At 47.4% G+C, this 14,475-nt stretch overlaps 1 protein-coding gene across 4 annotated transcripts in view; it reads right to left on the bottom strand.

The window, feature by feature from the left end:
• Nucleotides 1-13,267, bottom strand: part of LOC144491740 (monoglyceride lipase-like) — an 80,640-nt gene extending 67,373 nt beyond the window's left edge. For 2 of the 4 annotated variants that reach the window (XR_013497494.1, XM_078209983.1), the window contains exons 1-2: nucleotides 13,100-13,267; nucleotides 12,708-12,853 (exon numbers count right to left, since the gene is read on the bottom strand). Coding sequence is in view for 1 of the 4 variants with exons in the window: in XM_078209983.1 (XP_078066109.1) it covers nucleotides 12,708-12,832 (125 nt within the window). In the remaining 3 variants the exon portion in view is untranslated. The other 2 variants (XM_078209984.1, XM_078209985.1) reach the window with 2 other exon arrangements.
• Nucleotides 13,268-14,475: the final 1,208 nt, after the last annotated feature.

Below are 14,475 nucleotides of genomic sequence, written 5' to 3'. Positions count from 1 at the left end.
CACAGTCCAAAGATGTGCGGGTTAGGTTGATTGGCCATGCTCAATTGCCCCTTAGTGTCAGGGGGATTAGCAGGGTAAATATGAGGGGTTACGGGAATAGGGCCTGGGTGGGATTGTGGTCATTGCAGACAGGATAGGCTGAATGGTCTCCTACTGCACAGTAGGGATTCTATGAATCAACCTAACCCGCAGGTCTTTCGGACTGTGGGGGGAAACCGGAACACCCGGAGGAAACCCACGCAGACACGGGGAGAATGTGCAAACTCCGCACAGACAGTGACCCGAGCCGGGAATTGAACCGGATCCCTGGCGCTGTGAGGCAGCAGTGCTAACCACTGTGCCACCGTCCCATGATTGGCCATGCTAAATTGCTCCTTAGTGTAGGGTTTTTCAAGATGTTTTCTCAGCCTCCCTGGTGTCGGCTGCAGGGTCCGTCCTTTCCTCAGCTGTAGCCCCTGCTTCTGGTTGAGCCACTGAGGCTGCACTACTTTATTGGCAGCTTTCCAGGGTGGACGGTTCTGCACAGGGTGGCAAGGCCCAGGGGGGGCGTTCTGCCAGCTGGGGGCCATGCCTGTTGCCAACACACGTTTCTGGCCAAAATCCTGACTCCAATGATAAAATTCTTCCCATAAGAATGGTTACAAAAGAGAAAGAGGCCATTCAGCCCATCAACCCTTGCCAGATCTTTAAAGTTTAAAGTTTATTTATTATTGTCACAAGTAAGTTACGTTAACACTGCAATGAAGTTACTGTGAAAATCCCCGAGTCGCCCACACTCCTGTTCGGGTACACGGAGGGAGAATTTAGCACCGAAGTAGGACGTCTTTCGGACTGTGGGAGGAAACCGGAGCACCCGGAGAAAACCCACGCAGACACGGGGAGAACGTGCAAACTCCACACAGACAGTGACCCAAGCCGGGAATTGAACCCAGGTCCCTGGCACTGTGAGGCTGCAGTGCTAACCACTGTGCCACCGTGCAGCTCGTGACAAGAATAACTCCCTTTCCCCCCAGGCTCCTCCCCAATGTAGCCCTGCAAATGTTTTCACTTCAGACAATGATCTCATTGCTTTTTGAAAGCTTTGATGGAATCAGCCTCCAGCACAGTCCCAGGCAGCGCATTCCAGATCCTAACCACTCAGTGTATAAAGAGGGTTTTTCCTTGCGTCATTGTCCTTTCTGTTGCCAATTGGCTAAAGCCGGTATCTTCCGGTCTCAACCCTTCCACCAATAGGAATAGTTTCTCCTTATCGATTTTCCCCAGACTGCCTCATGATGTTGAACACCTGGTTCATCCCGGGGAAAGCTACCCCAGCTCCCCCAAGCTCTTCATCCCTGGAACCATTCCTGTGAATCTTTTCAGTGGCCTCTTATTCTCATTCTCTCTGACTGTCTGACCCACTTCCTCATTGAATCCTACTGGAGCCGTAGAATCCTACAGTGCGGAAGGAGGCCCAGCCTGTCTGCACCGACCACAATCCCGCCCGGACCCGATCCCCAAAACCTCATGCATTTACCCGAGCTAGTCCCCCTGACACTAAGGGGCAATTCAACATGGCCAATTCACCGAACCCACACATCCTTGGACTGCGGGAGGAAACCGGAGCACCCGGAGGAAACCCACGCAGACACAAGGAGAATGTGCAAACTCCACACAGACAGTGACCCAAGCCGGGAATCGAACCCAGGTCCCTGGCGCTGTGAGGCAGCAGTGCTAACCACTGTGCTACCGTGCCGCCATGTCAGACACTGCACAAATATAAGCTCTGGTTGTAATTTCCTGGCATGGTAACTAATTTCAGTTGGTTACTTCTGGCCACACATGAGCCTTCCCCACCATAATCCCCACCCCCCCACCCCCCCCCCCCCCCCCCCCCCCCCCGCCCCACCGCCTACTTCACCCCCACCCCAGTCCTCCACATCTCCTTCCCCCCAACTCCAACATCACCCCCCATTGCACCACCCTGCCTCCACCCCCCCCCCCCCCCCCCGCCCACTTCCTCCCATTGAGCTCACTAGCTCCTTATTCTGGGATTTTACCAGAATCCGGCTGACAGTAACTCGAGATGAGGACATAATTTGCAATCCGGGTTGAGCAATCGCAATGACGCAGCACAGGTGTGGTTCAACACACAATTCCATTGAACCTCATCCAACTGTTGGCATAGTTTTTAACACGTCGACTCTTTAAATTAGGTCAGACAATGCTGTGCATTAAAATACATTAAAGCAGCACCTTTGTACTTGTCTCCTCGGAGCATGATAAATGGTTATGGTTGGTGCCATTTGTTTGGACATATATCCGTGATGAATGTGGATGGTATTGTTATAGGGGAGTGTATATGTTGGTAGGATAGATGCAAAGAGGCTGTACATCATGCCTGGAAAGTCTTGAACCAGGAATCAGTCTCAGGATAAGGGGTCAGCCATTTAGGACTGAGATGAGGAGGAACTTCCTCACTTAGAGGGACGTGAATTGTTGTGATCTTGACCCCAGAGGGCTGTGGAGGCTCCGTCAATGAGCATTTTAGGGGCAGCACGGTGGCACAGTGGTTAGCACCGCTGCCTCACAGCACCAGGGACCCGGGTTCAATTCCCGGCTTGGGTCACTGTCTGTGTGGACTCTGCACATTCTCCCCATGCCTGCGTGGGTTTCCCCCAGGTGCTCCGGTTTCCTCCCGCAGTCTGAAAGATGTACAGGTTAGGGTGCATTGACCCGAACAGGGGCCAGAGTGTGGCGACTAGGGGATTTCCACAGTAACTTCATTGCAGTGGTAATGTAAGCCTACTTGTGAAACTAATAAAAGAAATAAAAAACTGATGGCGTAGGTGTTGTTAAAGGGCCCATGGAACTTATCAAGAAAGAGTGGGAGGGTTTCCCCACCTGTGTCCTGGCCAAAGCTAATCCCTCAACAAAGATCACAAACAGCTGTCGAAATCCTGCTGCCATTCACACCAGCGGTATCTTACGGTCCCCCGATGGCACCCCCCTCCCCCGCGGTGAAGGGTGTCTTCAACAGGAAACCCTGTTAATTAAGGTTGGACAATATGGTCTTGCCACCAACACCCCCTCCTACCACTGCGTGACACGCCATGGAGAGGGAAACATATCCCACCCAGTGTATCTATTATTTCTCCCATTGCTGTATGTGGGAGCTTGCTGTGCACAAATTGGCTGCCATGTACTCCTACATCACAACAGTGACAACACTTCAAAAGTGTTTCATTGGCTGTAAAGCACTTCAGGACAACCTGGGGTCTGATGGAAATTTCCTTATTCTCTTCTCCCTAGCATGAACACAGGTTGATGATCATAGAATCCCTACAGTGCAGAAGGAGGCCATTCGGCTCATCACGTCTGTACCGACCACAATCCCACCCAGGCCGAGTCCCGTAACTCCACACATCTACCCTGCTAAATCCCCTGACACCAGGGTCAATGGCCAATCAACCTAACCAGCACATCTTTGGACTGTGGGAGGAAACCGGAGCACCCGGAGGAAACCCACGCAGACACGGGGAGAACGTGCAGACTCTGCACAGACAGTGACCCGAGGCCGGAATTGAACCCGGGTCCCTGGCGCTGTGAGGCCACAGTGCTAACCACTGTGCCACCATCATAACTCAGACCTCCCCGTTCTAGACGGCTGAGAGCTGACCTTTGGCGTGTGTTGTGTTGGGGAGTCTACGAGAACATCCAGAATCTTAGCTTTCATCCATGAGTCCTTCAGAAATTATCCCAGAGGAGCTGATTTTCTACCTTCGAAAAGTTGTTTTTCTTAGAGATTTGAAAACTTAACGTTCCTCTCTGACTCACTGCGGCAAATGTTCGCCAAAACACATTGCTGATCTGCCCATTCTCACATACTTCACAGTCCATCAGGACCCTGTTGAACCACCTGAGAAAAAATCTTACAACAAATTCTATGTCCTTCTGTTGCATTCCTTAGTGAAAGATGAGACATTGTATCCTATCGTTTGGAGTTGTATCTCCCAGAAATGCTTCATTACAGTGTTGCACAACTGGCATCAATCAGACCTTGGACCCTATCAATCTACAATCCTACTCTGATGTTATAACAACAGTAGAACTTGGCACTGTCCGCTGTGTCTCAGTGAATAACATTCTTTCCACTGAACCAGAAGGTTGTGGGTTTTAGGCTAAGTCCAGGGACTGGAGCACAGAAGCTAGGCTGAAACCCAGTGCCAGGGAATGTTGAACTCTTGGAGGTGGCATCGTTATGAAACTGATGAACCAAGGCTCCATCTGCTCACTCACTGGAAGTAAAAGATCCCATGGCACTAGCTCAAAGAATCTCCCAAAATTTATTCCCCAACTGATATCACTGAACACTGATTATCCAGTCGCTATCGCGTTCTTGCTTGTGGGAGCCTGTTGTGTACAAATTGACTGCTGCATTTCCTGCACTACAACAGTGACCACACTTGAAAATATATTTGTTTGGCTGTAAAGCACTTTGAGGGGGCAGTGGGAGGAAGGACAAGCAAAGCCAGAGCTTCGTGGATGGCCATGATGTGGAGATGCCGGCGTTGGACTGGGGAGGGCACAGTAAGAATTCTCACAACTCCAGCTTAAAGTCCAACGGGTTTATTTGGTAGCACGAGCTTTCGGAGCCGTCACCTGATGAAGGAGCAGCGCTCCGAAAGCTCGTGCTACTAAATAAACCTGTTGGACTTTAACCTGGTGTTGTGAGACTTCTTACTGTTCCTAGACGGTGAGAGAGATGGAGGATAGGATGAAGCAGAGAAAGGGAACGTATGGCAGATGCCAGGTGGGTAACACAGACGAGAACCAGGCTGAATATCGAAAGGTCAGAGGGGAAACGATAAAGGGAATAAGAGAGGCAAAGAGAGAGAATGAGAAGAGACCGGCAGTTAACATCAAAAGGAATCCAAAAGTCTTCCATTGACATATAAATAATGAAAAGAGGGTCAGAAGGAAGGTGAAACTCATGAGGGACCAAAAGGGGATTTCCACTTGTAGGCAGAGAGAATGAGGAAACGATGCTGCCAAAGTCACAGTGAAAGAGGAGAAAGTTCAGGCTAAAAATTGATAAATGATGGATTCTCCCATTTGGGTTCTGAAGACTGTGGAGGAACAGAGAGATCTTGGGGTCCATATCCACAGATCTCTAAAGGTTGCCACTCAAGTGGATAGAGCTGTGAAGAAGGCATATAGTGTGTTAGCTTTTATTAACAGGGGGTTGGAGTTTAAGAGCCGTGGGGTTATGCTGCAACTGTACAGGACCTTGGTGAGACCACATTTGGAATATTGTGTGCAGTTCTGGTCACCTCACTATAAGAAGGATGTGGAAGCGCTGGAAGGAGTGCAGAGGAGATTTACCAGGATGCTGCCTGGTTTGGAGTGTCGGTCTTATGAGGAAAGGTTGAGGGAGCTGGGGCTGTTCTCTCTGGAGCGGAGGAGATTGAGGGGAGACTTAATAGAGGTTTATAAAATGATGAAGGGGATAGATCGAGTGAACGTTCAAAGACTATTTCCTCGGGTGGATGGAGCTATTACAAGGGGGCATAACTATAGGGTTCGTGGTGGGAGATATAGGAAGGATATCAGAGGTAGGTTCTTCACGCAGAGAGTGGTTGGGGTGTGGAATGGACTGCCTGCAGTGATAGTGGAGTCAGACACTTTAGGAACATTTAAGCGGTTATTGGATAGGCACATGGAGCACACCAGGATGGTAGGGAATGGGATAGCTTGATCTTGGTTTCAGATGAAGGTCGGCACAACATCGTGGGCCGAAGGGCCTGTTCTGTGCTGTACTGTTCTATGTTCTATGTTCTATGTTCTATTTCAATGGATGAGTGTTTAGCAAGAATAATTGCTCACCATCTAGTTTGGTGTCATCTCATATGTGATGTAATGGAGAGGCACGGTGACACAGTGGTCAGCACTGCTACCTCACAGCGACAGGGACCCAGGTTTGATTCCTGGCTTGGGTCACTGTCTATGTGGAGTCTGCATGTTCTCCCCGTGTCTGCGTGGGTTTCCTCCGGGTGCTCCAGTTTCCTCCCACACTCCAAAGATGTGTGCATTAGGTGGATTGGCCATGCTAAATTGCCCCTTAGTGTCAGGGAGATTAGCAGGGTAAATACGTGGGGTTACAGGGATAGGGTCTGGGTGGGTTTGTGGTCGTTGCAGACCCAATGGGCTGAATGGCCTCCTTCAGCACTGTAGCGATTCTATGATTCTATGTTAAACCAAATCTTGATTTGGAGATATGATTTGATTTAATTTGATTTATTATTGTCACATGTATTAACATACAGTGAAAAGTATTGTTTCTTGGCATGCTATACGGACAAAGCATACCGTTCATAGAGAGAGTGCAGAATGTAGTGTTACAGTCATAGCTAGGATGTAGAGAAAGATCAACTTAATGCGAGGTGGGTCCATTCAAAAGTCTGACAGCAGCAGGAAAGAAGCTGTTCTTGAGTCGGTTGGTACGTGACCTCAGACTTTTGTATCTTTTTCCCGAAGGAAGAAGGTGGAAGAGAGAATGTCCGGGGTGCGTGGGGTCCTTGATTATGCTGGCTGCTTTGCCGAGGCAGCGGGAAGTGTAGACAGAGTCAATGGATGGGAGGCTGGTTTGCATGATGGATTGGGCTACATTGTAGTTTGACTATTACATATGAATATATTAGATATAATATATATATTACAATATTACATATTACATACTTCATATTCCATATGAAGTCCCTGTGTGAGGGGTGGATGAAGGTATTGACTTGCTGCACACTCGCTTATCCTGTAGGGATCTGACTCTCTTCTCCTCAGATGTTGAGCTTGCTTGATGACTGGGATTTCTCTATTCGGATCTCCCATGTAGTGGAGTCCCACTTACAGGCTCTGAGATTGAGGTCTGGGGCCTCCGATAGTGTGAGTTCCCGTGATCAGCTGACTGTAGAATACTGCCCTCTGGTGTGAGGGAACTCTTTGTGTGAACCATGCAGCCATGCCAGCGAAGCCAGGCTCTGGCGAGCGCGTTTTTGACACTGGGGATGTGGCATCCTCCAAGAATGCTAGTGTTACAGATATCATCCTTTGCAGATCGCAAAGGTGGAATACACCTGGCTGATTTATGTGTTGCTGTTAGGTTGTCCATTGATAAAGACGAGGAATTAAAAAGGTTTGCTACACCTAAAATTGTTATGTCACCAGGAATGGATGGGATACATACAAAGATACTGAGGGAAGTAAGGATGGAAATTATGGAGGCACTGTCGATAATCTACCATGGGGCCATAAGACCTAGGAGCAGAATTGGGCCATTCAGCGCATTGTGTTTGCTCTGCCATTCAATAAGATCATGACTGATTTGATATGATAATTCTCAACTCCACTTTCCCTTGATTCCATTACTGATTAAAAATCTGTCTATCTCAGCCTTGAACATAATTAATGACCCAGCCTCTACAGTCCTTTGCGGTAAAAATACCCTCTGAGAGAAAAAAAATTCCTCCTCATCTCTGTTTTAAATGGGCGACCCCCTTACTCTGAGACTATGCCCTCTGGTCCTCGACTCTTCCACAAGGGGAAACAACCTCTTAGCATCTACTGTGTCAAAACTCCTGAGAATACGATATGTCTCAATAAGGTCGCCTCTTATTCTTCTAAATGCCAGTGGGTACAGGCCCAACATATTCAACCTCTCCTCATAAGGAAATCCCTCCATACCCGGGATCAACCGAATGAACCTTCTCTGGACTGCCTCCAATGCGGTACATAGGAACACAAGAATTAGGAGCAGCAGTCGGCAATTTAGCCTCCATCTCCACTTTCCTGCCTGTTCATTGTAGCCTTCAAACCCTTACTAATTTAATTAAAAATCTGTCCACCTCTTCCTTGAATTTACTCAATGTCCCGGCATCCACCACACCCTGGGATCGTGAATTCCACAAACTCACTACCCTTTGAGAAAAGTAATTTCTCCCCTTCTCTGTTTTAAGTCTGCCAACCCTTATTCTAAAACCATGACCTCTTGTTCTAGATTGTCCCATAAGAGGAAACATTCTCTCCATGTCTACATTCACAACCCTTTGGGAGAAGTAGTTTCTCCTCAACTCTATTTTAAATTTGCGACCCCTTATCCTCAGACTATGACCTCTCATCCTAGAATGCCCCACAAGAGGAAGCATCCACTCCACGTCTACTTTATCCATACCTTTTATCATCTTGTATACCTCAATTTGATTTCCCCTCATTCTTCTAAATTCCTGGGAGTATCGGCCTAAACTGTTCGATATCTCTTCATACGACAAACCCGTCATAGAACCATAGAACTATAGAAAAATACAGCTCAGAAACAGGCCTTTTGGCCCTTCTTGTCTGTGCCGAATCATTTTTTGCCTAGTCCCACTGACCTGCACTTGGACCATATCCCTCCACACCCCTCTCATCCATGAACCCGTCCAAGTTTTTCTTAAATGTTAAAAGTGACCCCACATTTACCACTTTATCCGGCAGCTCATTCCACACTCCCACCACTCTCTGCGTGAAGAAGCCCCCTCCCTAATATTCCCTTTAAACTTTTCTCCTTTCACCCTTAACCCATGCCCTCTGGTTTTTTTTCTCCTCTAGCCTCAGCGGAAAAAGCCTGCTTGCATTCATTCTATCTATACCCATCAAAATCTTATACACCTCTATCAAATCTCCCCTCAATCTTCTACGCTCCAGGGAATAAAGTCCCAACCTATTCAATCTCTCTCTGTAACTCAGCTTCTCAAGTCCCGGCAACATCCTTGTGAACCTTCTCTGCACTCTTTCAACCTTATTTACATCCTTCCTGTAACTAGGTGACCAAAACTGTACACCATACTCCAAATTCGGCCTCACCAATGCCTTATATAACCTTACCATAACACTCCAACTTTTATACTCGATGCTCCGATTTATAAAGGCCAATGTACCAAAGGCACTCTTTACAACCCTATCCACCTGTGTCATCTCTGGAATCAATCCAATGAACCTCCTCTGAACTGCCTCCAATGCCACGACATCTTTCCTCAAATAAGGGGACCAAAACAAATTTGACATTTAAGAAGGTTAAACAAAAAGAAAAAGGAGGTGGGGTAGCTCTATTAATAAAGGATAATATCAGTACATTATTGAGAGAGGGTCTTAGATTGGAAGATCAAAAGTAGAACCAGTTGGGGTGGAGAAACAGCAAGGGGCAGCAAATATTTGTGGGAGTTATTTATAGGCCACCAAATATTCATGATAATGTATGGTGAGGTATAAATCAGGAAATTAGAGGAGCTTTTAACAAGGGGGCTTTAATCTCCATGTAAATTGGGTACAACTAATCAGCACCTGATGGTATGTTGAGGAACCAACTTAAGAAAGCCAGCTATTTTAGATCTAGCATCATGAAATGAGAAAATGCTAAAGGTTATAAAGGAGCCTTGAGGGAAGCGTGACCATAATTTTATTTTGAGCTCGAAGGTATGTTATAGTTCAATCATGGATTTATGAAAGGAAATCCCATTTGGCAAACTTGCTGGAGTTTTTGAGGATATTACTTGTCGCAAAGGGAGAGCCAGTGGGTGTGGTGTATTTGGATTTTCGGAATGCTTTTGATAAGAGGCTAGTAAACACAATTAGAGCACATGCGATTGGGAGAAATATACTAACATGGATTAAGAATTGGTTAACAGACAGAAAGCAGAGAGTAGGAAGAAATAGATCATTCTCAGGATGGCAGGTTGTTAATAGTGGAGTGTTGTGTATGTGGTGTCTGCCACTTTCAGACAGCACAGCAGAAGTGAGTCATAGAAAGAAATATAGAATCCCTATAGTGCAGAAGGAGGCCATTCAGCCCATCGAGCCTGCACCAACAAATATCCCACTCAGGCCCTAACCTTGTAACCCCATGTATTTACCCTGCTAACCCTCTGATAGTAAGGGGCAATTTAGCATGGCCATTCAACCGAACCCACAGACCTTTGGAGTGCGAGAGGAAACTGGACCACTCATACAGACACGGGGAGAACATGCAAACTCCACACAGGCAGTCAACCAAGCCGGGAATCGAACCCAGGTCCCTGGTACTGTGAGGCAGCAGTGCTAACCACTGTGCCACCATGCTGCCAACCTGACTTGAGGGACCAATGGGAACTGAGAGTGAGTGATCACACCAGAGCGAGAGAGAGAGAGTCCTTTCTCAAGCATTTTTTTTCTGGAACCATGTTATAAGCATGTAGAACTGGGCTCTGCCCGAGGGTAGCCTTCATGCTGAATAAACTCCCCTACCAAGTTCTCTTATCAAAAATTGCTTTTGTTCCTAACAAAGCCTGGAATCGCTTGACGATGCTGTAATCGCCACAACATCACCGCGGGTATCACAAGGACCAGTGCTACGTCCACAGCTGGTCACAATCTGTACAAATGATTTGCACGTGGGGATCGATGTAATATTTCCAAATATGCTGATGACACCAAACTAGGTAGGAATGTAAGTTTTGAGGAAGATGCAGAGGACTCAGGAGGACTTGGACAGGCTAAGTAAATGGACTGGAACATGGCAGATGGAATATAATGCCAAGTTATTCATTTTGGTAGAAAAAACAGAAGGGGAGACTCATTCATAAATGGTGAGCGTTTGGGGACTGTTGATATCCAAAGGGACCTAAATGTCCTTGTTCATGACTCACTGAAAGCTAGCGTGCAGGTGCAGCAAGATATTAGGAAGGCGAATGGTATGTTGGCCTTCATCGCGAGGGGATTTGAGTTCAAGAGTAAGGATGTCTTGCTGCGATTATATCAAGTCTTCATAGAAAGCATTCTTTCTGGTTGTATCACAGCTTAATATGGCTCCTGCTCTGCCCAAGACTGCAAGAAACTACAAAGGGTTGTGCACATAGCCCAGTCCATCACGTAAACCATCCATTGACTCTCTACACTTCCCACTGTCTCGGAAAAGCAGCCAGCATAAGCAAGAACCCCCACACACCCCAGACATTCTCTCTTCCACCTTCTTCCGTCGGGAAAAAGATGCATAAGTCTGACCAACCGACCCAAGAACAGCTTCTTCCCTGCTGCTGTCAGACTTTTTAATGGACCTACCATATATTAAGCTGATATGTCTCTACACCCTAGCTATGACTGTAACACTACATTCTGCACACTCTCCTTTCCTTCTCTATGAACGGTATGCTGTATAGCGTGCCAGAAACCACTGTATGTTAATACATGTGACAATAATAAATCAAATCAAATCATGAGTTTTGTGAAACTTCACCTGGAGTTTTGGTCCCTTTATCTAAGGAGGGATATACTTGCCACAGAGGGAGTGCAGCGGAGATTCACTGGATTAACTTGGGGTGTCTTATGAGGAGTGTCTGAACAGACTGGATGTGTATTCCTCAGCGTTTCGAAGAATGAAGGTGACCTCATTAAAACTTACAAAATTATGACAGGATGGATGTGGCTAAGATAGCTGGTAAGACTAAAACCAGGGGACATCATCTCAGGATAAGAGGGGATTGGTTTAAAAGTTTATTTACTTATTAGTCACGAGTAGGCTTACATTAACACTGCAATGAAGTTACTGTGAAATTCCCCTAGTCGCCACACTCCGGTGCCTGTTTGGGTCAATGCACCCTAACCAGCACGTCTTTCAGACTGTGGGAGGAAACCGGAGCACCCGGAGGAAACCCACGCAGACACGGGGAGAATGTGCCAACTTCACACAGACAGTGACCCAAGCCGGGAATAGAACCCGGGTCCCTGGCAGCAGTGCTAACCACTGTGCCACCGTGCCGCCCACATTGGCCATTTAAGACTGAAATGGGGAAGAATTTTGCCGCTCGGAGGTTGGTGATACTTTGGAATTTATTTCTGGAGACCATCCAGAGGCAGGTGGCCAGAGATGGTGAAAAGTTACGAGTGGATAAATAGTGCACACCGGGCAGCTCAAACAACACAACTTAATAAAAGTGAAAAATTCTGTGGAACGACCGAGGTATGAGTGACTGGCTCCGCTTACTGACTCTCCCACTGTGTCTCTCTCTCGGAGAACAACGGGATTTATGTCCAATCCCTTCATTCTTAACCGGATAGACAGGATTTGCCTGTCAGGCAATTCTCAGCTCACAGCAGAAGATGGGAAAAATAAATCTTAAACACACACAGACGAGGCTGGAGCACCAGCCAGGAAATTCCTGATCAGAACGGAAAGATTTAAAAATCCCAGCTCCGAATGGCTGGGCAGTGTGTGTGTGTAACCTTGTATTGAATCAAAAGCAGACAGTTTAACAAGAAGATCACGCACACACACACACACGGCCTCCTGTGGGGACTTGCAATGATACCCCAGAATGTTACTCCCCAGCCTGATCATTTCCAGTCCTGCAACACCCACCCCCTCTGATTTGATTTGATTTATTATTGTCACATGTATTAACATACAGTGAAAAGTATTGTTTCTTGCGCGCTATACAGACAAAGCATACCGTTCATAGAGTACATAGGGGTCGAGAGAAAGGGGAGGGCTGCAGAATGTAAGGGGTCTGAGGGGGTGGGCTGGGGTATGAAATTGACAAGGGCTCAGTTACACCTGCACAGTACAGGATGTGGGAAACTTACTCCAGCAGTGAGTGAGATAGCCCAGAATCAAAGCCCGTTTCCTCCTCTATTCTCTACACATTTAGCAAGAAGGTGTTCCTGACCTGGGCGGGGTTTTCGGTTCCCAATATCTGCAGAATATGTACTCCCCATCGGCGTTAACGAAATGCGACAGGTTCCTGTAGGGTAATCCCTGAGGGGTGAGACGCTCCCCTCTGTCCTGCAACATGCCGCTGCCAACAGCAACACCCTGGCAAGAGAGAGACAGAGAGGATTGTTTTTAAAATTAAATAGAACACACACAAAGTCGAGTTGTCAATTGTTTGGGGAGGGAAGGGGGGGGGGGGTTCCCCCACTCTCTGGGGTTAATGACTCCCCCACTGTGTCCATAATCGTGTGTGTGGAGTTGCAGCCACTGCCACAGTAACCCATCTTTCAATCCATCTTGGATCACACGCCACAGGGGGAGAGACAGCAACAGAATGCAAGCACTTACCTTAAACAAATCCCCGTAACGGACCGCGAAACAATCACCAGAACACACGGGCCACTCGGAATTCGGCAGCACCTCTGTCAAAAGCCCCTGTACAATTCACTTGCAACCTTGTTCCGGATCACACATCTCTCCTCTCTGAAGTTGCGGCTGCCTCTGCTGGCAGCCCCTGATGATTTCTCTTTTTTGCTAATTTGGTATTTTTTGTTTCTAAAAGCGAGAGAAGGCAGAGCCGGATACAAGGGGGAGGAGGAAATACTTTGGTGTCATGTCTATAGGCACGTCAGCCCCTCTCTCCCCACAGCACACACCGCCTCAATGTGGCTCTGGGGCAGCTCTTCTGTTTGTGATAGTCAAATTCCAGCCCGGGAATTCAGGAGCAACTTGTGCTGGGAATGTGGGACTGGCCATCGCACACGACCGAAACTAATATTAAAGATGAGTTTCATCCCTAGCAATTCCTCAATTCCCCCACCCCCCCAATCCCTTTGCCAATAGCTGGGCTTAAATGAGATGTCATTGTTCATTGTGGCTCGGACGCTGCCGGGACTTGATGGCTTGAGTTATAAGGAGATAGACTGGGACTTTTTCCCCTGGCGCGTAAGAGGCTTAGGGGTGATCTTATAGAGGTCTATAAAATAATGAGGGGCACAGATCAGCTAGATAGTCAATATCTTTTCCCAAAGGTAGAGGAGTCTAAAACTAGAGGGCATAGGTTTACGGTGAGAGGGGAGAGATACAAAAGTGTCCAGAGGGGCAATTTTTTCACACAGAGGGTGGTGAGTGTCTGGAACAAGTTGCCAGAGGTAGTAGTAGAGGTCGATACAATTTTGTCTTTTAAAAAGCATTGAGACAGTTACACGGGTACGATGGGTATAGAGGGATATGGGCCAAATGCGGGCAAGTGGGACTAGCTTAGGGGTTTAAAAAAAGGGCAGCATGGACAAGTTGGGCCGAAGGGCCTGTTTCCATGCTGTAAACCTCTATGACTCTATGGCTTTGCCACAAAGGTTTATAAAACCGATCTAAGCTTCCAGCCTCTCCCACAGCGAGGGGTATGGGCTGTCGGCTGGTGGAGCTGGTGATGAATTGTTGATTGGCACAGTTGCCCTCTCTTCCCTCTCGCCATTCTCCCTCAGTCGCTGCTGTTTTTGATGGGAAGGTCTGACACTGTCTGCCGTCTAATGCGATTACATTCACAGCCAGGTGTCCCTGGAGAGGGAGCGTGTGGTGTCCGAGGACACTGTTGAGGCCTTCCATGCCCGCTGGGCATTGCAGGGGCTGGGGTGTATTATCAACACATTTAATCACATTTTAATTTGATGTTTTAAGTTTCATTTCTACTTTGTCTCTTGTTTTGGGTGGTTCCCTTCTTTTTG

Source organism: Mustelus asterias, chromosome 3, assembly GCF_964213995.1.
Source record: "Mustelus asterias chromosome 3, sMusAst1.hap1.1, whole genome shotgun sequence".
NCBI classification, from domain to species: domain Eukaryota; kingdom Metazoa; phylum Chordata; class Chondrichthyes; order Carcharhiniformes; family Triakidae; genus Mustelus; species Mustelus asterias.
This window is presented reverse-complemented; position numbering and strand designations above follow the sequence as displayed.